The sequence below is a fragment of the Penicillium cosmopolitanum genome (genome assembly GCF_028827165.1).
Source record: "Penicillium cosmopolitanum strain IBT 29677 chromosome Unknown utg000003l:1.0-3747932.0:1.0-3751027.0, whole genome shotgun sequence".
NCBI classification, from domain to species: Eukaryota; Fungi; Ascomycota; class Eurotiomycetes; order Eurotiales; family Aspergillaceae; genus Penicillium; species Penicillium cosmopolitanum.
Window position 1 is genome coordinate 3725949 of NW_026622673.1, and position 24947 is coordinate 3750895.

At 44.9% G+C, this 24947-nt stretch overlaps 4 protein-coding genes across 4 annotated transcripts; 3 read left to right on the forward strand and 1 right to left on the reverse strand.

The window, feature by feature from the left end:
* Nucleotides 1–1281: 1281 nt before the first annotated feature.
* Nucleotides 1282–2335, forward strand: N7509_001437 (sulfotransferase family protein; the record flags this gene model as incomplete). The annotated part of the gene is made up of 4 exons (XM_056626074.1): nt 1282–1401; nt 1454–1651; nt 1726–1829; nt 1882–2335. 4 exons carry the CDS (start codon nt 1282–1284, stop codon nt 2333–2335), a joined length of 876 nt encoding a protein of 291 aa, XP_056494656.1.
* An 869-nt stretch (nt 2336–3204) lies between these two features.
* N7509_001438 (uncharacterized protein) lies at nt 3205–4905 on the forward strand (the record flags this gene model as incomplete). Its single annotated transcript, XM_056626075.1, has 3 exons — nt 3205–3339; nt 3404–4224; nt 4287–4905. 3 exons carry the CDS (start codon nt 3205–3207, stop codon nt 4903–4905), a joined length of 1575 nt encoding a protein of 524 aa, XP_056494657.1.
* An 879-nt stretch (nt 4906–5784) lies between these two features.
* N7509_001439 (TauD/TfdA family dioxygenase) lies at nt 5785–7154 on the forward strand (the record flags this gene model as incomplete). Its single annotated transcript, XM_056626076.1, has 5 exons — nt 5785–5933; nt 6008–6021; nt 6101–6578; nt 6636–6941; nt 6995–7154. 5 exons carry the CDS (start codon nt 5785–5787, stop codon nt 7152–7154), a joined length of 1107 nt encoding a protein of 368 aa, XP_056494658.1.
* Nucleotides 7155–7506: 352 nt separating this feature from the next.
* N7509_001440 (cytochrome P450) lies at nt 7507–9097 on the reverse strand (the record flags this gene model as incomplete). Its single annotated transcript, XM_056626077.1, has 2 exons — nt 7507–7925; nt 7978–9097. 2 exons carry the CDS (start codon nt 9095–9097, stop codon nt 7507–7509), a joined length of 1539 nt encoding a protein of 512 aa, XP_056494659.1.
* Nucleotides 9098–24947: the final 15850 nt, after the last annotated feature.

The window sequence follows — 24947 nt, forward strand, 5'->3', positions numbered from 1 at the left end:
CTGTATATATCTAGCCACCAGTTGTATGTCTTGCAAAAAATGATCGGCAATGGCTGTAGGTATATGGAGTAGATAAGGTACATAAATTGGTATGTACGGAGTACTATTGTAAAGTAGAACTTGGAGAATACTGCCTCTTTATTGATTTGCCTGCATGAAAGCCACAGAAGCTGAAGTTTACACTTTTCAGTGTACGGTAATCCTATACTTTCCCTTATATCCTTGAATTAAAGTTTTCTTTAGATACAAAGAATTGACTGACAATCAAAAACTTCAAAAGCAGCCGAGTTCCAATGAACATACGGAGTATCAACAACGTTCAGGTTTGTCTTAGTTCTAAGGAGGCGTAAAATGCTTCCAAAAGCACATGACTGGGGATAGGTTTCGCGAATTCTGTATGTTATTCTCTCTGCTGCCGCATATTACCGCAAATAGGCATAGTAGATTGCATATCTGATCAGTCAAAATGAACGTATCTTGCCTGAAACGTGCAGGGGATAGATATAGGGGCTTTGGCGCGTCAGCTACGTCAACTTGCGAGACCGGTATTACTTCGTAAATCGTACATCGTGGCCTTTGTCTAATATTCCACGGCACCCGAGATCGATCCCTTGCGGGGCTGCAGCCAAGATACCACCTACGCAGATGAGATTTAACGTTGAGTTTATGTTCCTTTCGATCGGCATTCTGATACAATCCAGAATTCGATCGAGGTTGAACCTTCTCAGGCGATCCCGCCAGCGGATCTTCATACTCGCTTTCTTTGATCTACGGCTTGGTACTAGAGCTATGTGCGAATCAAGCCTTGTATTTTATCGGTATCGACTTCTTCTTCCCATTACGCAAGCAAATGTTCTTCGCAGTCTTTTTCGGTACACTATAGTGCTAGTAGTATGGAGAAGAAGAAGCATCGTTTATTTTGGTTTTTATTTTCATTTCCGAGGGGAAAAAGCAAAAGCAAAAGCAAAACGCTGATATGGACACTAGTGTGCCTTGCATGAGATCTATCCCAACGAGTCACCGCCACTATTTTCTAGTGCAATCAAGCGCCAAAAGGTAAAAATTGGCTTGAAATCATGCCGAGTCGCTTTTAAGGCCACGTTTGAGCATCAACAAAGTGAAATGTTAAGAAAATCGTATGCACTCTTAAAGCGGTAGTTTCGTCTTAACAAAACTGCTCGTTCAGCTCCTTCCCAGCTATATTGACAACGATATCTGGTATCTCGTCGCTAAGGCTTGGGGTTTCTTTTCGATTTGTTTGTACTTTCAGTTTTCGCAAAGATGGGTTTCTTTATCAATGCTTTTCTACGAAACAAGAATTCGACCGATATTGATCGTCGATACTGTACTCGGGAGGTGCCTATGAAGGTTATCATGCTTGGATTCCCACGTACGGGCACGGTTTGTGAGTTCACACTTCTCGAAAATACTTTATAATTGTATTTTACCGCAGCTGACCAATGCGGCGATTGTAGCATTGACAACTGCACTGAAGCTGCTCGGTTTCAACAACGCTTATCATGGCCGAGATGCATTGACCTTCAATCCTCGTGACTGTGAGCTTTGGTGGAAAGCGCTAAGGGCGAAGTATGATGGAAAAGGAAAAGAGTTTGGTCGCAAGGAATTCGACCAGCTTCTGGGTCATTGCCAGGTAAATAAAACCATATGCGGTGCGAAAATGGCACTTTTTGAAAAAAGGTGAAGTTCTGGACTGACGCTCGCTAGGCCGTTTCTGATATCCCTGCGATTTGTTTTGCCGAAGAGCTTATCGCAGCATACCCAAAGGCCAAAGTCATTTTGACAGTGAGAGACGTGGACGAGTGGCAAGAGTAAGCAAAGTCGGACCATTAGCTAAAGACCTTAGAATAACAAAGCTTATAGGTCTGTGAGAAAGTCAATCATGAAGCAGGTCAATGACCCATTCGGAATTCCAATGGTTATTCTGGATCATCTCCTCCAAATGCCGTGGCGGTGGGTTCGACCAGTATTCCTCAAGTCCAGAAATGTGCTCTGGGGCGATGACTTCGAAAAGAACGGGAAAAAAGCCTTTGAGGCCCACTACAAGAAGATCCAAGCCATGGTGCCCCCAGAAAGACTGCTTCTTTACCACGCCAAAGAAGGGTGGGAGCCTCTATGCAAGTTCCTCGAAGTCCCAGTTCCTGAAAGGCCAATGTTAAATGTGAACGACTCCAAAATGTTCAACCAAGGATTCATGGCAAAGAAGGTGTACCACCTCACCCAGTACCTTTGGAGGATTATTGAGATTTCTGCGTTTGCGTCACTTGTCATGTTTCTTTGGGTATTCTCCCAAGGTGGACCTCTTCCTTGGCATTGAGGGATTGATAGGGAACACATTGATATTATCGATCTATTAGTCAGTTCTTATCTAGTTAGCTTGAAGACTACGATATTCACGTTCCAAATTTATGGCTCAATTGCAGAAACATTGGAAGCTAGGATTTGCATCTCGTTGAACATGTATCATTTTCAATTTCAGATTCCACGCCATAGTGGATTAGTTTGGTTACTAGCCTCATGTTTGCCTTCACAGTTTAGCACGGTAAAGTCAAGATGCCCTAGGCTCTTAAACGCTAATGATCAATTCAGCAAGGGGTAATCTTTCAACTCTTGCACATCAAAGAAATAATAATGAAGACCCCTTCTGGTACGCTTTCCAGGCGAGGCAAGTGGACTTTCTCTGACCTCAAACTGCCTGAGAATCTTTTTAAAAATAGCAATACGATATGGACTTCACGCATTACCCATGGGCCAAAGTAGCGGTGTGTTTTTGATTTTCAAAGCACATTTCGTCAAGATACGTATGTGCCCCTGCAGCATCCACCAATATTGTCTTACTCAACTATTGCCAACACCTAAAGCATCTTCCAATAATCAACGCATACATATTTTGAGGCTGGCTGAACCAAAATATTTAACTTTGTATTGAAAGGAATCGACACTACATGTAGGGATACGCTAACAGAATGCTACCTTGTACATCATGATCATGGTATTTTACTTCAAGTCCATGTAAGTTCAAAGATATTTACGAATGAGTAAGCGGTATGATCTTTATCTCATACGAGAATGTCTTAGTCTCTCGCAATTATTTAGCCGGGGATCATTCTATCATATTTTTCTGATGACCATCTGCGTTATAGTTACCGACAGTGAGAAGTCATTCGTCCTCTCAGTTGAAACAAGATGGTGTTGGAGTTAATGGGCGTTGAAGCCTCATCCCTCCATATTATCGCTTTCTTCTTTGTGCTATACGTGGTGTATAAGCGGGCAATTTACTCTAGGTTCATAAGTCCACTTCGCTATCTGCCAAAGCCCAAGGTATGGGAATAAAATCTGAGTTGCTTCTTCATGTCAGGATCTCTAAATGCTAATTGGTATACAGACTGGACTTTTCCCCTTTTCAGGAATTTCCCGCTTGGCCCAAGAACCAGTGACGAATATTTATCTTCGACATGCCAAAGAGATACCAAACGATGGTATTATTTGCGTCAAAGGGCCTTTAGGATCGGAAGAATTGCTTCTAACCAGCGGGGATGCAGTTGCTGAGGTCCTTGTAAAAAGCCCCTTTGACTACGAAAGGGACGGAATCATCCGGCACGTCCTCGGGGGCTCGGATGGGGTGTTGTTCTTTGGTGACGAAACCCATAAACAAGAGCGAAAACTTGGTTTGCAGCACCTGGGCGCTAGACGGGTCAAGAGTCTTTACTCAATGTTTTGGGAGAAATCGCTCAAGGTAGCCAACCTTATTGCACTGCGACAGGCTCACTCCGGCGTGGCAGATTCTGAGTCATCAATCAGCGATGCAGATTTGACGTACTGGTTCTCTCGATTCGCCTTAGACAATGTTATAATCTCGGTCTTCGGCGCTGATTTAAATATACTTGGGGATCCAAAAAATGAGATGGCGAGTTTGTTTGACCAACTCTTTGTCCCAGGATCTCGAATGCGAATATTTTTCGCGTTGATGGCCACATTGCCGCGGTGGATGGTTGCATGCTTGCCTTTGAGTGCGATACAAACCCCTCTAGAGGCCATTGAAAAGCTTAGGCAAATGTGCAGACAGATAGTGGCCGATAAGCAAGACCAGCTTCGGAATATGGACGACAAAAGCAAGCCAGAAGATTTGCTCGCTAGTCTTACCCAATGGGAAAAGTTTTCTTCTGCCGAGCTCGCCATTCAAGTCTTCATGTATATTCTGGTCGGGTAAGTCTTCCCTTGGTTATATGGTTAACATAGGGTCCCCTTGTTGACAGCTTTGCATTTAGACATGCAACAGTGTCGTCTACTGCCACATGGACGATATATCTTCTTGCCAAACACCCAGAATTGCAACGAAGACTACGGAATGAGATAAACACTCACGTTCATTCGAGTGTCCCCCAAGATATATCAGAGGAAGATCTCGCAAATCTGATGGAGAATGTTCCACTTCTTGATGCAATTTGCAATGAGGCCCTTCGCTTATATCCTGCTCTTCATATAACCAAACGCATTTCGACCAAATTCAAACACATACTGGGTAATGAAATTCCAAAGGGAACGCCGGTCATTTTGTCCGCATGGGTAATCAATCGATCCCCTCACTTGTGGGGACCAAACTCCGAAGAGTTTCACCCGGAACGCTGGATCAACGATAAGACTGGAAGCTTCAATCAACGTGGTGGTGCAGTACAAGATTATTGCATGCTTTCTTTCGGGCAGGGTGTTAAGGGCTGTGTTGGACAGGAATATGCTCGCATGGAGTTGAAAGCCTTGGTTGCGGCTTTTGTCTATGCCTTGCACATCGAACTGCGAGAGCCGGTTGGCCCTGTGTTTCCAACAGAAATCCCCCCCTCAAGGCCTTTGCGCGACATGAAGTTCAATTTGAGCAAAGTTGAGCACTGAATCAATCGTAAAATGGGGACTGTACTTTCCATTTGCAGATAAACGAGATATGAAAAAGAGCGATTTGGTATGTCAAACACTACACTTTGATCTCCGTGCATACCGATTACTAGATTTGAGTATAGGGAACAAGCACCCGCTATAATAATGTTGAAGCGTTGGAGTGTCTTACTAGGACTGCATTTATCTCACACATCATGTCAAACTAGTTAGCTGTCAGATTTCCCAAGAGCCAGAATGCTCAGAAATGCTCTTTGAGGCCAAAATGCAGCAGTTAGGGTGAAATCAAAGTCAAAATCAAAACCAAAGATGAGAGAAAGGTTCTAGTGCCAGGGGGGAGGAAAGGGTGATACCCAGTGTGATTCGATTGCGTCAAAAAATACCGTACACAGTATACCTTACTCCACGCATGTAGCCGATGAGAGGCTGTCTTGTGTGGTATCGACGCCAAGCACAGCTAGCGCATTTAAAACAAAAATTCAATCTCATAGAAACTCCAGAACTCGGCATATTGTACCAGTATATGACACCCAGACCGAAGTAAGGTGTAATAAACTCCTTATTCTATCTTTGAAAGCTTCGCAGTGGTGACCACTTTACGCTTTTTCGTACCGGATTGGCGATATGATGTAGAGCATACAGCTCCCTTGCATGGCTGGCCCATTTCAAAGATCATCCATGGATCGTTTCCCCTTCAGGCAATGTTGAATGGCAGCCCTGGAGATTTCCACTGGTCGTGCAGAGAGTTGCCGTCTTTGCCGAGGGTCGAAAGCCAACTTGAGATCGAAGACTCTGTACAAGAGACGAGAAAACACCCCGCAGATCTTGTCCAAAATTCTTACAACCACAAAGATTTCACTTCATCCCCAAAGTCCCAACATGACGGTCACAGTTCCACAGATCCAGCCAACAGACTTAGATTACACACCCATTCGACAAAAATGGTTGGACCGAACAGAGCGACGATTCAGAACTGAAAAGCTGAGCACGGAGTTGCCCGAAGGCTTCCCCCCAAAGCTTGATTCTGGGTTGGTATGGGATGGCCAAAAGTTGCCAGAAATCTATGACTGGACATACCATCTGACCTATGATGATTTGGAAGAGATAAAGCAAGCTGTAGCCTATTTCCATGGCGAGTTTTCACCGTTAACAGGATTTTGACACTGTATCTTTGCCCTTTCTAACGACACTCTAGGCCTCAATAAACCTCTTGGCCACATTGACCCTGATACTTTCCCTCTACCGAATCTCCATGACACGCTACGAGGGGTTTCAAACGAGGTACACAATGGTCATGGGTTCAAGGTGGTCCGGGGTATTCCCGTCGATGAGTACTCGCGAGAGGATAACATCATTATCTACGCTGGGATTTCTTCTCATGTCGCATTGAACCGTGGCCGTCAAATAATTTCTAGACCATCTGAAATGGTACTCACCCACGTCAAAGATCTTATGAGCCCCTCGGAAAAGTCAAAAATTGGTGTTGCCACGTATACTTCTGACCAGCTTATCTTTCATACCGACGTTGGAGATATCATATCGCTGCTCTGTCTTAGTACAGCTGCCGAGGGGGGATGCAGCCAGCTGGCCAGTAGCTGGCATATCTACAATGAGCTAGCAGCCACGCGACCCGACTTGATCAAGACAATGGCAGAGGATTGGCCCCATGATACGTGAGCAGATCTATGGAGCATGAGATGGGGAATAGACTATGTATTAACGTCATAAAGATTCGGCGGTACACCAGAGGGTTATGTGATGCGACCAATCCTTCACCATCAACCCGCAACCGATTCAACACCCGAAAGAGTCGTCATTCATTGCATACGCCGCGAATTCAGCGGAGCACTTGCAACACCAAGATCGAAAACCATTCCGCTGTTGACCGAGGCACAAGCAGAGGCATTGGATGCAATTCATTTCTTGGCTGAGAAATACCAACTTCGTCTCAACTTCCAAAAAGGCGATATTCAATACGTGAACAACTTTAGCATCCTTCATTCCCGAGAGTCGTTCAAAGATACACCAGATCAGAAGTAATTTCATAATCTACCCGAAAACGCCAACCAATGTATGCTAATTGGAACAGGCGCCATCTCATAAGACTCTGGCTCCGTGACCCTCAACATGCGTGGGATATTCCAGGGCCATTAAAGAGACGGATCGGGAGAGTGTACAACAATCTGAACAAAGACACGCAGGAGTTTCCCTTGGAGGCCAAAGTCGAGAGCTGTAAGCCTCGCAGTTAGTTAGATCAGATTCCATGTCTGGGCTTCTGAACAAAGATCGTGTTCTCTTGTGGTAAAGAAGCGCTATTTAGATTCTCAATGTCAATGGGATGAATATACTTGGGAGTAAGGAGCTCAAAGTGGAAACCCTAGGATTCTCCACGAGAGGCATTTTCAAATCGCACACAGAGCCAGGAGAGTGAGCTTACAGGATCACTGTAGCTGGGAGATCATGGACTTTCTCCAGGAAGCGTTGAGAAAAATTCGTTTACTGTGCTTCGAAAGAAACAATGACCAGTTGGATGTATGCCTAAATCTATTGGGGAACTTGTATGATGATGAGAGCATATCAAATTGACAAAGTGTCTGCTAATCATACTTGTTGCAGGCTGACTTTACAGCCATTCTCTGAGCAGAGAGTAAACGTCAGATTTTCCCTCCAAGAATTAGAATCTCGGCTTTCGAGAATCGGAAATTGTTGTGCCAGACGGACTGTGACATAAGCGGCCTCAGTGAGGGCATATTGTTGACCCACACAAATCCGCGGTCCACCATTGAAGGGCAGATATTCCCAGCCAGTGCGCAACTTCTCCCACCGCTCCGGGCGATAGACGTGAGCGTCTGGACCATAAAAGTCTTCGCGGCGGTGCATTGAGTATAGGTTATACCTGACTGTCGTGCCCTTGGGTACGAAGACTGGCGATTGACCATCTTTCCCACCTCCGACGGGGAGTACAGTATCTGTGACGGCAAACCGGGCATTGACTGGAACAACTGGATGAAGCCGGAGCGCTGAAAGAAAGTCAGCATTGAAAGATCCCACGCATGAAATAACGGAGCTTACACTCATTCATGCAGTATTTCAGGTATGTCAGATTCCGCAACTGGTCGTACGTTGGGGCGCAACCTTCTAACATAGAAATCTCTACTCCTAGTTTAGTCCAGACCTCTGGAGTCTTTGCTAGCATGAAGAACATATTGCTTAGCAAAGAGGCGGTTGTATCTCGTCCTGCTAACAGCACGTTCATCAATTCATCACGAATTCGAATCCGGTCGCCTGTTTTCTGTGCCAATTTATACAGGAACAGGTATTTTGGCATTGAGATAGTGGGATTTTTCTCTGGACATGCTTCATTGTCAAGTTCCTGGCGATATCTCAATGCTTGGTCTACAAAGTCCTCGACCAATTCTTGGCAGCGCCGGTTTGCATCATGCGCCTTGCGATCACGATAGAAAATCTTCAGAGGTCCCATGCGACCACGCATGGCGATAGCATCCTGGGCGTAATTGAACGCGCTTCCAAAGTCCCAACTTGTCTGATCGCCGGCATCATGTCCGTATCTTCTCAGAGTATGAGTACTGTGACCAAAAAGAAAATCTGTCGCAGAGTCCATGGTATAGCAGAAAAACAGGTCCTGTAGATCAACGGTGCTACCATCGGTAGGAATCAACTTAAACAGATCCCTCATGAGTTCTTCAAAGGTTTCAAGATGGGTGACGCGGTCTTTGCTAAAAGACGATCGAACCATCGAGCGTGATTGCGCCCAGTGTTCACCGTCCGCAGTGAATATTCCATGGCCAAGCAAGGGTCCAAATGTTTGGATTCGGTTTCCAAGGCCATAATCTTTGAAGCGAAGAGACAGAACGGTCTTGATATTTTGCGGCTCCCGTGTTGTTATTATGGTGTTGGTGAGATTTTGAGCTTTGAAGGTGTTTCCGTAAGTGTCGAATCGATTTAATCCCAACTCAAGAACTTTGTGTTGTTTTGCAGCGGCGATAGTTTCCAGAATTATGTTCAATCCAAATGATTTGCTGGGGATGCTATATGGCGGCATGCACTGATTCTCCCACGCGAAGCGGTTCTGTTTCCATTTTCGACGAACAAAAACAACAGCATACCAGATGAAGACAATGAGACCTCCCAGGATTGCTGGGGAGTGTTTGAGGGTGTCATGTGAGCTCATATTGATCTAATTCCATTAAAAGGTAATGGAATCGTGCTTGGAAGAAATAAGCATGAGGCTGGTTGGTCAAGGGATGAATGAAGAATGCGAACATTGTCATAATGAAGAGTAATGTTAAATTCGACACACATCATATTATTATCCGACCTATGACCAAATACTACGCTGATCGGACTATGAGGCCACCTAGTATGGAACTGCATGATAATGCAGTAGAGACTAGCCTTGGAGGACGAACTTGGAAAATCTGGGCCTCAAGGGATGTGACGAGATGGATGGGAACATGTGTTTGTTATTCTAAAGTACGCAGTAGTTACTGTCGATCTCTGGGTATATACGAAGTATGGAGTAAGACAATAATAACTGGCAGGTTACTCCGTACCCCATAAGAACTCGGGAAGCCCTCAACAGCTCAGGTGGTCAAAGAGGAACTAGCCCTATAACTAGGTATGCAGTGTGTTTCAAATCGGTAATATGAGCGGTCTCATTTCACAGGCTTTACGCAAGGGAGCCCTGCAGCTGGTAATAACATGCCGGCTAGTGGAGTCATTCTTCACCGCAATGCCAATCGATACCAATATACCATACCTTACTCCGTACGTAATTACATTCTCTATTTGCCGCCAGTGATCGGTATCGGGCTCTATTTAGGTGCATACACGTATATAATCCTATAAGACGGGCTCCACCGTCCCCGCGGGGCCTTCACTATGGCGATCGGCACCCCCCTGCCCCGCCGCGACCGCCGCCGCTCCTCCGTCCCACGTCCATCAGGGATCGGGACGGATGGTACCGTTCGGTTCGTCTCGTTGCGCGCTACCGGACAGTAGGTATGACATCTGGGTAGCCCCGCTGGACGATCTGAAAACCCCCGTATACCCGTCGGGATCGGGTCTCTTGACTAGTGATGCCAGGTGCACTGACCGCAGTATCAATAGTATCACTGTCAAAGATATTCTATAGATACAAGAGAGAGAGCCTACAAGATATACCTAAAGCTCGATTTATAGCGATAATATCTTCGGTTATTTAGTCCCCGCCGGCGTACTGAATTCGACTCTGTATGTAGACCAGAATTATAGTGATATATATCTCCATATATCTGCCGTCCGTCCCCTGTTCGGCCCGATTTTCTCCTCTCTAGGATTAAAACTACCGACGGTAAAGGGTAATCAGACTCTCTCAATATTAATCTAATACTACTAAACTATTACAATCCCTCTCTAGGACTGAGGGAAGAGTATAATACTGATACAGTCCCTATCGGATTATTTATATAGAGAAGGGTACCCCCCGCTAACTAGAGGATCTCCATACTCCACGTAATCTATATAGCTTACCTACGACTGTATACCCCTGTAGAGCTCTGTCCTCGCCGGCGGTAGCGGCCGGCGATAACCCGGACCAGTTATAAGATACTATTCGCCCGACGGCTGCCGCCGGCTACAATACAGACCAACCAGGGTATATACTGTCTATTATCTATCCTTAGCAGACTCTAGTCTCTAGGCATAGAGGAAAAAGCAAAAAAAAAAGAAAAAAAGAAAAGGGAGTAAGTTACAGCCGTAAGCCTGTATATTAGGGGTTAGTTCCCTAATCCTGTTAATCTAAAGGTATTTTCCTCTCGCTTTATCTATACTATAACAGTACTACCCCTGTACTATTACCATCCGGAGTACAATACGATCCTCTGCTAGGCATACGAGATTATAGTCCCAGGCCGTATAGCGCAGCGTTATCTCCGGGAAATACATTATATACAAGAGGCCTACAACCGCCGCCTATAACTCCATACCGTACCTAGGGGTATTCTTCCCCGGCCTAATCATACCGACTTTCCGCCACTCCCCTATAGCAGCGATATAATTCTACAGCTCCCGGTATATCAGATCTGGTGTTATAGGACCTATAGGATATATCTCAGCAGCAGCACCCGACAGGTCCGGAAGCACCACTACCAAAACCATCCTACAGTCTGCAGACCAGAACTATATTAGGTCTATACCCAGCACTGGTTCGCTAACAGCCGGTACTGCCGCTACTAGATTATAGAGGTCTCTAGTGTACAGCCATAGGACCCTCCTACCTTATAACTAACCTCTACCACCGCTATTCTATCGATTCTACAGACAACCTGGCTTACTAGAAGCAGGACTGAGTTACCTCTTCTACTACCTACCAACGTACAGCCACAGGACTCTCCTACCTTACAACCAACCTCTACTAACGCTACCCTGTTAATCCTATAGACAACCTAGCTTACTAGAAGAAGAACTAAGTCATTTCTTTTACTATCTGCCAACGAAGGACTAAACAGTGATAAAGATAGACCTAGGGTACCGATACAAGCCGATAGAGATATCCTACAAAATAACCAGACAGTATAAGAAGAACTACAGAAAGAAGAGGTTAGCGAGACTACAGCTGAAGGGTTTATCACTGCTGATCTTAACAGACAGAATAGTCCTCTACTACTACTATCGCTACTCCTAGACCTACAGTCACCGAAGCTACAGGACAGGGGCCCTAGAGCTATACTACTTAGCTAGCCAGACTAATTATTTACAATAGCCCTAAGATCTAGTATTAGCAGGGATACCCTACCCGGCCTATCTGGTTGTCTACAACCTATATCGCCCAGTTCGCCCCTACCGTCAACTATACCTATAGAGAGTTTTATATCGACCTTCCCTATTTCTACTACTCCGAGCTAGATATAGACTACCCTTATACAAGAGCACTAGGTACTCTAGGAGGAACAGAATCAGCTCCGGCCAGCTACTAGTCTAGGGGTATCTACTACTGCACCAGCTACTATAGAGAACTCGCTCTTTATCTTTAACGCCCAGCACCAGTAATAGGATAATACTACTCTATAGTTACAGTTTACTGAATAGCCCCGATACTTTTACTAGCGCTCGCTGCTTAGTCTAGCCCGTACGGCAGGCTCTCCCTATACCTTATAAGTCCTGCCTGTACTACAGGAGCAATAAGGCGGTAGATCTCTATCTCCTTGTCTAGATAAGTAAGATAAGCAGCAACAGAAGCACGTCCGGCACAACCAGATTCTTACCATTATCGTCCACGTAATAGACTAGGTTTTGGATCGTAGCCGGGAGACGTTAGCGCAGACCTATATATCTGTCTAGGAGATCTTTGGCTGCCGGATCCCCCACTAACAAACGCGGAGACGGCCTAAATATAGTCGGGCCATGCCCCGGGGGGGGGGCACATAGTTAAGAAAGTCTTGGCAAGGGGGGGGGGGGCATGAATTTAAGGTTTAAATCTTGCCCCCCCCCCCTAAGTACCTTAAATCTTAGTATTTTCCGATCGGGTCTTGAAGATCTTTTAATAAAATAGTTGAAATTATCTGGCTATCAAAAAATATTAGTAGATTTTAGGCTAGAAGGGGCTAACCCTAAGGGGGGGTAGTTTGTATAGAAGATTTTTTGATGGGGGATGCCAAGGCCTGGCCCTGCGGGTATACTATACCCTTTTCGGCTACTCCCCTCAGCCCTTAGGGTTTAGCCTTAGTAATCTGGCACTCTAGGGTTTATAGGGTCTCAGAGTAAGATAGCTTATAACTAGATAAGTAGGTAAGCTATTCGAATAGGGCTTTTTGTATTAGCTCGATAGGAGATATAGCTATAGGCCTATTATATAGAGATTATATAAGTAATCTCTATATAGGCAGTATAAGCCTAAGTAGGTTCTTTAGAATGTTCTATAAGATAACTAATCAATTTTACTCTAGTATAGTAGCGGTAGTCTTGGTTGGTTAACCAGTTAATAGACCAGTTAATTAACCAGTTGATAGGCCAGATAGTAGGCTAGAAGGTAGGCTATAAGGTAGGTAAGCAGCCAGCTTATAATGATTACTAAGTTGTCAGGCTAGAGACCTGTAACTAGGTAAGGGTATCAGATAGTAGAGATCAGATTGGATAGTTGATATACAGACTAATTCTTGAAGAGATTAAGAATTCTGAATAATTATAGGATCTTAAATATACTAGGGTTTGAGTAGATCTCGATATACAGGTGGCTCGAAGGGGATTCAAGTGCAGATTGATATTGAACGTCTAGGGTGCTGTATAATTCTAAATCCTATAATATAGTACCTAAGGTAGGCTATCTAGTAGAGCTGTAGCAACAACTGTTTAATTAGGGCTAGGCCTATATGCTGTTTACAATAATCTTAGAGAAGGAGAGTTGTTTATATCTGTCTACCTTGGTTTCCTGCAGGAAAAAGGTTATATACTATTATGTAATATCAACTAGGCCCTGGCCTATTATACTAGGGGATCTACCTAGATCGATACACTATCTAGGTAATATAGTATCTTAGCTTATATAATTCAGTAGTAGGCTAGGTAGTAGGTTAGAAGGTAGGATAGCTAGTTGATAGGCTAGTTGATAGGCCAGTTGATAGGCCAGTTGATAGGCTATAAGGTAGGTAAGCAGCCAGGTAGGCAGGTAGATACGCTAGTATTAGGATATAATCTACTACTAGGCGACTACTAGGCTACTGTATATCATTAAGAACAGATTAGGCTAATTACCTGTACCTAAATTGATCTACTACCTACTACATAAATCTATCTACTCACTATAGCCATGGAGATCTCTGTAGCTGCTAGCAAAGCAGTAGAAGACCCAGGCTGCACCTACTATCTCAGTATCCAATTTCCAAAGAGGCTCTTGGAAGGTCTCAGGCTCCCATACCTTAGGCAACCAATCCTTACTAAAATAAGGTATACCTAAGCTTGGCTGCTTAGTGAACGATAGATGGCAGGCGGTCCAAAAGCATAGTAGTAGCCTAGAGGCTAGGCATGATCTACCCTCATCAGTAAGCAGAGGGCCCTTACAGAGCCTAGTAGGTAGATAGCACCTAAAGCAGCAGCTATCTGCCTGAGGGTTGAGGCTATCCTCTAGCTGCTGTATATACTGCTGAATATCCACTCTTTGGTAAAGAGGACAAACAGTAAGTGCATGCCTAAGGTCTGGCTTAGACCCTCGAGGTTCCCTTCCTATATATATAGTAGATTAGTAAGATAGATAGATAGATAGATAGATAGATAGATAGATAGATAGGTAGATAGATAGGTAGTAGGGTAGTAGGGTAGTAGGGTAGTAGGGTAGTAGGGTAGTAGGGTAGTAGGGTAGAGGCTTACCTAGCCATGCGATAAAGCAGATAAGACACTGCTCGTTCATCCAGAAATGAATAGCCCTTGGTAGTAGCTCACCACCCTTCCAATTCTGCCGATGGGTTTGGTATACCCTATCTACTACTGCCGATTGAGTAGCTAGACGATCAGCACAGAGATCACACTGCGCCCAGGCAGGGTCACATGATTCTAGGGCCTCTGAATCGAAAACCCTAGAGATTATCCGCCGGCGGCAGATCTGTTCTAGTAGATAGCTTTGGAAGTAGGCTTTCTCTGCTATCTGAGGCACTGAGCTAGCCTGAGGCTGCTGTAGCTGGTAAGATTGTACTAGGCAGTAGGACCACGCTAGACTATCAGGTAATCTACCAGCTCTACCAGATTCCTGTATAAAATTAGTCATCTCATAGGTACTAGGTAGGAAGTGGATGACAAGATTAACATCAGGAAAATCGTAGCCAGCCCCTACTCCACTAGTAGCTAATAGGATAGGGGTTCCTGCCCTAAAGCTTCCTAGCTGGCTTAGCTTATCCTTATCAGATAGCCCAGAGTGGAATCTAGCTGCCTGAGGCTGTAAGGAATCAAATAGCCCATCAACTAGCTTCTTGGTGCGGCAGAAGACCACTACCTTTGCAGTAGCCCTAGAGCCAAAGGGGCTATTAGTAGCCTCAAAATCCTTAATAAACTGGCTAATATAGCTAGGGTATCTAGCCTCATCTAGCCTAGATGGTAGGATTTGGACCCTATAGGCCATCTGTGTCAAGAGTAGGCTAGCCCTAAGGGTATAGGGCTGATTACCTAGCTGAAGCATATCAATCAGCTCAGTCTGCAGATGGTTTGGTAGAGTAGCTGAAGCAAAGACCATTGGAACCCTAAGGGCTAGGGCATGCTAGGCACGCTTTATAATTGGCCGATAGCTCTGGGATAGAGGAATCAGGTGACATTCATCCCAAATCAGCCTAGCTAGTCTTCGTTGGGTAATTAGAGTACTAGCTAGATCTAGGAACCTTGGGTGAATCACATGCTTAATTTGGACTAGGAGGATCCTACACCCACTAGGCAGAGAGTATAGTGAAGGTGACCAAGCAGTAGGCCCTAGGCCTAAGGTATCTGCCTTCCCTAATAGATCTAGCTTTAAAGAGATCAGTGGGATAACAATGATAGTAACCTGGTTCGCAAAGAGACTAGCCCCAAATAGGAACAGTGTAGTCTTCCCTGCAGCAGTAGGTAGGATCAAGAAGAGATAGGGTATCTGCTTCATCATCAGATAGAAAGCCTCTTGTTGCTCAGAGCTTCGGAAGGTAGCCTGCCGATTACTAAGGAACTCCTGAAGTAGCTGGGTCAGAAGGCCTATATCTACCTGGCTACTAGCTATCAAGGGTGAATAGCTAAGCTGGCGGATTACCTGGCTACCATCAAGGTTATATATATTGTCAGATGATTGGATTGGCTGCCTAGTAGCTGCCTGAGGTACCCTATATAGGCTCATAAATTCATTAAATTGACCAATGGAGACCCTATCAGTAGGGCGGTCAATACCAGGGCAGGCAGGATAGTAGAATTCAACCACTGGACGGTCTAGTGGTAGCTTGAGAGCTATAGGGGCCTTAGGCTTCTGAGACAGGATAGGGTCTACTTCTGCCTTAGGAACCAGGTGTAACTGGTTATAGAAGAGAGACCCTAGGACTAGCTGATCAGGTGCTACACTAAGATAGGTATGCCACTGCTGGCTAAAGCTAATTAGGGCAGATTGGATATCTGCCCTGACGCCCTGAAAGCTAGTCAGGGTTCTGCCATAGATAGCCAGGCCTGTAGCCCTACTATGATTCATCTGATCTGCCCCTAGGCCCTCATAGTCAATCTCATCAATAGTAGGATCTTCTAGGGTATCTGATAGGCCTAGGCCATGCCTAATAAACCCTTGTGCCAGATGACGCCAGATTCTAACATTGATTCGCTGAGTAAGTAAATCACTAGTCAGAGTCTTTAGTGTATAAGATAGAACTTTGGATGAGAAAGGCCTAGCGGTTCGATAGTCCCAGAAGAGTAGAAAGTGAGCCTTAGGCAGCTGGTTTTCAAGAGAGATTAGTAGGGCTTCTTCAAACGGTCTTATATAGGCTAGATAGGCTAGTATAAGATAGGATACCGCTTGTGGTAAAGCCCTAACTGCATTCTTCTCCTGGCCAGTTCGTGAAAAGGTCTTTGAATAGGCTAGCCGGACTAGGAATATATGATTCACAGGGTCTAGGAAGAGATTCCTAGGGGTCTTGGGGGTATTTTGCCAGATTATCTGACTAATCTCAGTACCTCTGGCCGGTGCACCACTAGTTATATGACATAGGGTAAGAAGCATCTTTAACCACCTACTACTAGTCTCTAGATAGGAGAGGGCCCTAGATCTAGAGAGTTCGATAGTAGGCCTCTGGCTATTATCTATAGCCTGAATTACCCAGTTTGGCTGAGCAAGGGCCTTCTGTAGAAGAAAATCATGTGCTCCTTGGCTAAGATAGACAGAAAGGACTGACCAGTTAGCAGTGGGATTATTGATATCCTCAAAGCTAGAAGCCTTTTGAAGATCAAGCGTCGGCAGGATCTAAATATATGTATCGGTTAGTAGGTTAATATAGGGTATTGAGAGAGATATATATATTGATAGCTCACCTCTTTAAAATTAGCAAATTCTAGGAATAGCTCATTTGATAGGCCTAGGGCTAGCTGACTGAGTGATTTGGCTACTAGAACCCTGAGGTCCTGCTGAGAGATGGTTATATGACCATAACGAAGGGTATTCGGCCCTATTAGGCTAATCTTCCCTAGAGAGGTAGAAGCCTTCATAACAGCAAAGGCCAGCCCTCTTAGGATAAGCACATGACCAAGGGGGGGATTCTGATTGGGCAGTAAAGTATTGGCGCATCCAGTCTTGGATAAAAAGGGCCATCGAACCATCTGATTCACTAGCTGTAGCGAATTTGATGGTATGTAGCCAATATAGGACAGTCAACTGGTGAGTTTTGATAATCGCTGAATAGGAGTGGCTAATCTGCTCTAAGGGTTTAAAGCAGTCCTGTGAGTAGTCTCGGCTATAGCAAGCCAGGAAGGCATATAGGGGTATAGCTCTCTGATTAGTTATATGACACTCAATCAGCTGGAAGATAAGCTTAACAACTAAGCCTACCCCCTTCTGTACTAGAGGGTTATTGAATGTTGCGTGAGGTAGCTCTGGAAGAGTCTCATCTTCTGAATCAGTATCTGAATCTGAATTATTGATTGGCGATAGAGGGGTAGATGCTTGGTCAGGTGACGGTAGGCTAGATAGAAAGGTATCTAGATCCTCTAGGGCTTCTCGCTGGCTAGGGTGTAGGGTATATAGCCTCAGATAGCTAGTCAGGCTAGTTAGGCTATCACCCTCTTGGTATTGATAGGTTTGCAGCAGGAAGTTTAGAAATGCCTGAAAAATCTGGCAGTATTTCTGCATCGATGCCTTACTTTGTAGTGAGCGTAGTGGGCGAAGAGATGCCTGGTTAGTAGGATCCTGACTAAAGCAGTTTAATGCACTAAGTGACTGGATCGAAGTAGACTGAATCAGTATATCACCCTGGCTCAGTAGGCAGTAGAGGATCGCCGATAGCCAGATCATATGATCAGGATTCTCTAGAGCAAAGAGTATCTCTAGGTCTGCAGCATCTCTCCCACTAAGATAGATTGGATATTGGCTATCAGAGAAGAAGCCTCTAGCCTCATAGGGCTCGCCAGTAGCCTGAATAACACGTGACTGTTTTAGAGATTGGCGGAGGGCCTGGAATGTCTCTAGGAAGGTAGCTGAAAGAGATGGTTGCAGGTGAGATTGATCTAGCCTAAATATAGTCGGGCCCAACAGGGGGGGGGGTGGTCCGCATTAACAAGGCTTGGCAAGGGGGGGGGTGTTGGCATTTAAGGTTTGAACCCAACACCCCCCCCTAAGTACCTTAAATTTTAGTATTTTGTGATCGGGTCTTCAAGATCTTTTAATAAAATAGGTGAAATTATCTTTCTATCAAAAAATATTTGTAGATTTCTATGTAGAAGAGGCTAACCCTAAGGGGGGGTAGTTTGTATAGGAGATTTTTTGATGGGGGATGCTAAGGCTAGGTCCTGCGGGTAAGCTATACCACTTTCAGCCACTTCCCTCAGGCCCTAGGGTTTAGCCTTAGTAATCTGGCACTCTAGGGTTTATAGGGTCTAGAGTAAGATAGCTTATAACTAGGTAACTAGATAAGCTATTCAAATAGGGCTTTTTATATTAGCTTGATAGTAGATCTAGCTATAGGCCTAGTATATAGAGATTATATAAGCAATCTCTATATAGGCAGTATAAGCCTAAGTAGGTTCTTTAGAATGTTCTATAAGATAACTAATCAATTTTACTCTAGTATAGTAGCGGTAGTCTTGGTTGGTTAACCAGTTAATAGACCAGTTAATTAACCAGTTGATAGGCCAGATAGTAGGCTAGAACGTAGGCTATAAGGTAGGTAAGCAGCCAGCTTGTAATGATTACTAAGTTGTCAGGCTAGAGACCTGTAACTAGGCAAGGGTATCAGATGGTAGAGATCAGATTAGACAGTTAATATTCAGACTGATTCCTGAAGAGATCAAGAATTCTGAATAATTATAGGATCTTAAATATACTAGGGTTTGGGTAGATCTCGATATATAGGTGGCTCGAAGAGGATTCAAGTACGGATTGACATCGAACGCCTGGGGTGCTGTATACTTCCAAATCCTATAATATAGTACCTAAGGTAGGCTACCTAGTATAAAGAGCTGTAGCAACAACTGTTCTATTAGGGCTAGGCCTGTATACTGTTTACAATAATCTTAGAGAAGAATGAGTTGTTTATATCTGTCTACCTTGGTTTCCTGCAGGAAAAAGGTTATATACTATCACGTAATATCAACTAGGCCCTGGCCCGTTATACCTAGGGGGGTCTACCTAGATCGATACACTATCTCGGTAATATAGTATCTTAGCTTATATAATTCAGTAGTAGGCTAGGTAGTAGGTTAGAAGGTAGGATGGCTAGTTGATAGGTTAGTTAATAGGCCAGTTGATAGGCCAGTTGATAGGCCAGTTGATAGGCCAGTTAATAGGTAAGCAGCCAGGTAGGCAGGTAGATACGCTAGTATTAGGCTATAATCTACTACTAGGCTACTACTAGGCTACTACTAAGCTACTACTAAGCTATTCCTACCAGGCTAATACTACTACGCTATTACATATTATTAAGAACAGATCAGGCTAATTAACTGCACCTAAATTGATCTACTACCTACTACATAAATCTAACTACTCACTATAGCCATGGAGATCTCCGTAGCTGCTAGCAAAGCAGTAGAAGACCCAGGCTGCACCTACCATCTCAGTATCCAATTTCCAAAGAGGGTCTTGGAAGGTCTCAGGCTCCCATACCTTAGGCAACCAATCCATACTAAAATAAGGTATACCTAAGCTTGGCTGCTTAGTAAACGATAGATGGCAGACGGTCCAAAACGATAGGAGTAGCCTAGGGGCCAGACACGATTTACCCTTATTGGTAAGCAGAGGGCCCTTACAGAGCTTAGTAGGTAGATAGCACCTAAAGCAGCAACTATCTACCTGAGGATTCAGGCTATCATCTAGCTGCTGGATCCACTGTTGAATATCAGGCCTTTGGTAAACAGGACAGGTAGTTAGTAGATGCCTAAGGTCTGGCTTGGACCCTCGAGGCTCTCTTCCTATATAATAGATTAGTATTATCAATAGATAGATAGACAGATAGATAGATAGGTAGTAGGGTAGTAGGGTAGTAGGCTTACCTAGCCACGCGATGAAGCAGACCAGACACTGCTCGTTCATCCAGAAATAAATAGCCCTTGGTAGTAGCTCACCACCCTTCCAATTCTGCCGATGGGTCTGATATACCCTATCTACTACTGCTGATTGGGTAGCTAGACGGTCAGCGCAGAGATCACACTGCGCCCAGGCAGGGTCGCATGATTCTAGGGCTTCTGAATCGAAAACCCTAGAGATTACCCGCCGGCGGCAGATCTGTTCTAGCAGATAGCTTTAGAAGTAGGCCTTCTCTGCTGTCTGAGGTACTGAGCTAGCCTGAGGCTGCTGTAGCTGGTAGGATTGTACTAGGCAGTAGGACCACGCTAGACTATCAGGTGATCTACCAGCTCTACCAGATTCCTGTATAAAATTAGTCATCTCATAGGCACCAGGTAGGAAGTGGATAACAAGATTAACATCAGGAAAATCGTAGCCAGCCCCTACTCCACTAGTAGCTAATAGGATAGGGGTTCCTGCCCTAAAGCTTCCTAGCTGGCTTAGCTTATCCTCATCAGATAGCCCAGAGTGGAATCTAGCTGCCTGAGGCTGTAAGGAATCAAATAGCCCATCAACCAGCTTTTTGGTACGGCAGAAGACCACTACCTTTGCAGTAGCCCTAGGGCCAAAGGGACCATTGGTAGCCTCAAATTTCTTAACAAACTGGCTAATATAGCTAGGATATCTAGCCTCATCTAGCCTAGTAGGTAGGGTTTGGACCCTATAGGCCATCTGTGTCAAGAGTAGGCTAGCCCTAAGGGTATAGGGCTGATTACCTAGCTGAAGCATATCAATCAGCTCAGTCTGCAGATGGCTTGGTAGAGTAGCTGAAGCAAAGACCATAGGAACCCTAAGGGCTAGAGCATGCCAGGCACGCTTCATAATTGGCCGATAGCTCTGGGATAGAGGAATTAGGTGACATTCATCCCAAATTAGCCTAGCTAGTCTTCTTTGGGCAATTAGAGTACTAGCTAGATCTAGGAACCTTGGGTGAATCACATGTTCAACTTGGACTAGGAGGATCCTACACCCACTAGGCAGAGAGTATAGGGAAGGCGACCAAGCAGTAGGCCCTAGGCCTAAGGTATCTGCCTTCCCTAATAGATCTAGCTTCAAAGAGATCAGTGGGATAACTATAATAGTGACCTGGTTCACAAAGAGACTAGCCCCAAATAGGAACAGTGTAGTCTTCCCTGCAGCAGTAGGTAGGATCAAGAAGAGATAGGGTATCTGCTTCATCATCAGATAAAAAGCCTCTTGCTGCTTAGAGCTTCGGAAGGTAGCCTGCCGATCACTAAGAAACTCCTGAAGTAGCTGGGTTAGAAGGCCTATATCTACCTGGCTACTAGCTATCAAGGGTGAATAGCTAAGCTGGCGGATTACCTGGCTACTATCAAGAGTATATATATAATCAGACGATTGGATTGGCTGTTCAGTAGCTGCCTGAGGTACTCTATATAGGCTCATGAATTCATTGAATTGACCAATCGAGACCCTATCAGTAGGGCGGTCAATACCAGGGCGGGCAGGATAGTAGAATTCAACTACTGGGCGGTCAAGTGGTAGCTTGAGAGCTATAGGGGCCTTAGGCTCCTGAGACAGAATAAGGTCTACTTCTGCCTTAGGGATTAGGCGTAGGCGGTTATAGAAGAGAGACCCTAGGACTAGCTGATCAGGTGCTATACCAAGATAGGTATGCCACTGCTGGCTAAAGCTAATTAGGGCAGATTGGATATCTGCCCTGACGCCCTGGAAGCTAGTCAGGGTTCTGCCATAGATAGCTAGGCCTGTAGCCCTACTATGATTCATCTGATCTGCCCCTAGGCCCTCATAGTCAATCTTATCAATAGTAGGATCATCTAGGGTATCTGATAGGCCTAGGCCATGCCTAATAAACCCCTGTGCCAGATGACGCCAGATTCTGATATTGATTCGCCGAGTAAGCAAATCACTAGTCAGAGTCTTTAGCGTATGAGATAGGACTTTGGATGAGAAGGGCCTAGCGGTTCGATAGTCCCAGAAGAGTAGAAAGTGAGCCTTAGGCAGCTGGTTTTCAAGAGAGATTAGTAGGGCTTCTTCAAACGGTCTTATATAGGCTAGATAGGCTAGGATAAGATAGGATACCGCTTGTGGTAAAGCCCTAACTGCATCCTTTTCCTGGCCAGTTCGGGAGAAGGTCTTTGAATAGGCTAGCCGGACTAGGAATATATGATTCACAGGGTCTAGGAAGAGATTCCTAGGGGTCTCAGGGGTATTTCGCCAGATTATCTGACTAATCTCAGTACCTCTAGCCGGTGCACCACTAGTTATATGACATAGGAGAGAAGTACCTTTAACCACCTACTACTAGTCTCTAGATAGGAGAGGGCCCTAGATCTAGAGAGTTCGATAGTAGGCCTCTGGCTATTATCTATAGCCTGAATTACCCAGTTTGGCTGTGCAAGGGCCTTCTGTAGAAGAAAATCATATGCTTCCTGGCTAGAATAGACAGAAAGGACTGACCAGTTAGCAGTAGGATTATTGATATCCTCAAAGCTAGAAGCCTTTTGAAGATCAAGTGTCGGCAGGATCTAAATATATATATAGGTTAGTAGGTTGATATAGGGTATTGAGGGAGATATATATAGAGATAGCTTACCTCTTTAAAATTAGCAAATTCTAGGAATAGCTCATTTGATAGGCCTAGGGCTAGCTGACTGAGCGATTTGGCTACTAGAACCCTAAGGTCCTGCTGAGAGATGGTTATATGACCATAACGAAGGGTGTTCGGCCCTATTAGGCTAATCTTCCCCAGAGAGGTAGAAGCCTTCATAACAGCAAAGGCCAGCCCTCTTAGGACAAGCACATGACCAAGGGGAGATTCTGATTGGGCAGTAAAGTACTGGCGCATCCAGTCTCGGATAAAAAGGGCCATTGAACTATCTAATTCACTAGCAGTAGCGAATTTGATGGTATGTAGCCAATATAGGACAGTCAGCTGGTGGGATTTGATAATAGCTGAATAGGAGTGGCTAATCTGCTCTAAGGGTTTAAAGCAGTCCCGTGAGTAGTCCCGGCTATAGCAAGCCAGGAAGGCATATAGGGGTATAGCCATCTGGTTAGTTATATAGCACTCTATTAGCTGGAAGATAAGCCTGACAACTAAACCTACCCCCTTTTGGACTAAGGGGTTATCAAATATTGCCTGAGGTAGCTCTGGAAGAGTCTCATCTTCTGAATCAGTATCTAAATCTGAATTATCGATAGGTGATAGAGAGGTAGATGCCTGGTCAGGTGACGGTAGGCTAGATAGAAAGGTATCTAGATCCTCTAGGGCTTCTCGCTGGCTAGGGTATAGGGTATATAGCCTCAGATAGCTAGTCAGGCTAGTTAGGCTATTATCCTCTTGGTAGCGGTAGGTTCGTAGCAGAAAGTTGATAAATGCCTGAAAGATGTGGCAGTACTTCTGCATTGATGCCTTGCTTTGTAGCGAGCGTAGTGGGTGAAGAGATGCCTGGTTGGTAGGATCCTGACTAAAGCAGTTTAATGCACTAAGTGACTGAATCGAAGTAGACCGAATTAGTGTATCACCCTGGCTCAGTAGGCGGTAGAGGATAGCGGATAGCCAGGTCATATGATCAGGATTCTCCAGAGTAAAGAGCACCTCTAGGTCAGCGGCATCTCTCCCACTAAGATAGATTGGGTACTGGCTATCAGAGAAGAAGCCTCTAGCCTCATAGGGCTCGCTAGTAGCCTGAATAACACGTGACTGCTTCAGCGATTGGCGGAGAGTATGGAATGTCTCTAGGAAGGTAGTTAAAAGAGATGGTTGTAGGTGCGATTGATCTACCCTTAGACGCTGGCTTGTAGTAGCTATTGATAGCTCTCTTGAGCGCTTTCGGGTAGGCTGGGTAGGTAGCAAGCAAGATTGATCTACTACAGTAAATAGATAGGCTGGTGGGTGTAGTGCTTGGACTAGGCAGGGAGTTATCTCTAGGTCCTGTGCGTAGTAACCACGGATTGAGTGAGCGTGGAAGATATGATCTCGCATGGTACGCTGACTCAGACGAATCAGGTTGCATTGATTACATTGTAATCCAGGCTGAGGGGGCTTCAGGGTCGGAATCGGAGCCACTGGCTGGTCGGAAGTAATTATATGATGGGCTGTGGCTAGACTTGCTAGATGTAGGGTATCTAGATCGGATTGGTTGAGGGCGGTCTCGTGGTGTAGTTTGGTGATATGATGTAGAATCTTGGTGTTATGTAAGGCTGACTGGTGGGTGGAACAGATAACCAGGCCATACTGTTGATTGTAGGCTAGGTAGGGGGGGAAGAACAGACGACATGGTGATAGACAGTTGCAGTAATATATATTGCAGATTCGTTATTGCAGATTGGTGGATTGTGGGGTATCAAATTATGGCTGGTCAGCAGGCGATATATATATTGTATCAGTATAGGGTTTTGCAGATCGGTGCAGGTCTCTATTAGAGATCAGGCTTACTAATCTTCGGGGGCTGGGGCTTATGGATCTGCGGGGGCTGGGGCTTCACGATCTACAGGGGCTCGATAGATCGAATGGATCCAGGCCAACTAATCTTTAGGGGTTTGATTATTCTATTGGTGATAATCAACCGCTATGATCGATTACTGAGTCAGGAGTATAGTATATCGGTATCTTTAGGAGGGTGTTGTGTTTCGCGGAGCGGCAACCGCTACGGACGCAGTGGGTTTAGGATTCAGGATTTAGTATTTAGGGTTTAGGATTCAGGATTTAGGATTTTAGGATTTAGTATTTAGTATTTAGGATTTAGCATTTAGGATTTAGGGTTTAGGATTTAGTAATTTTAGGGTTTAGCAATAC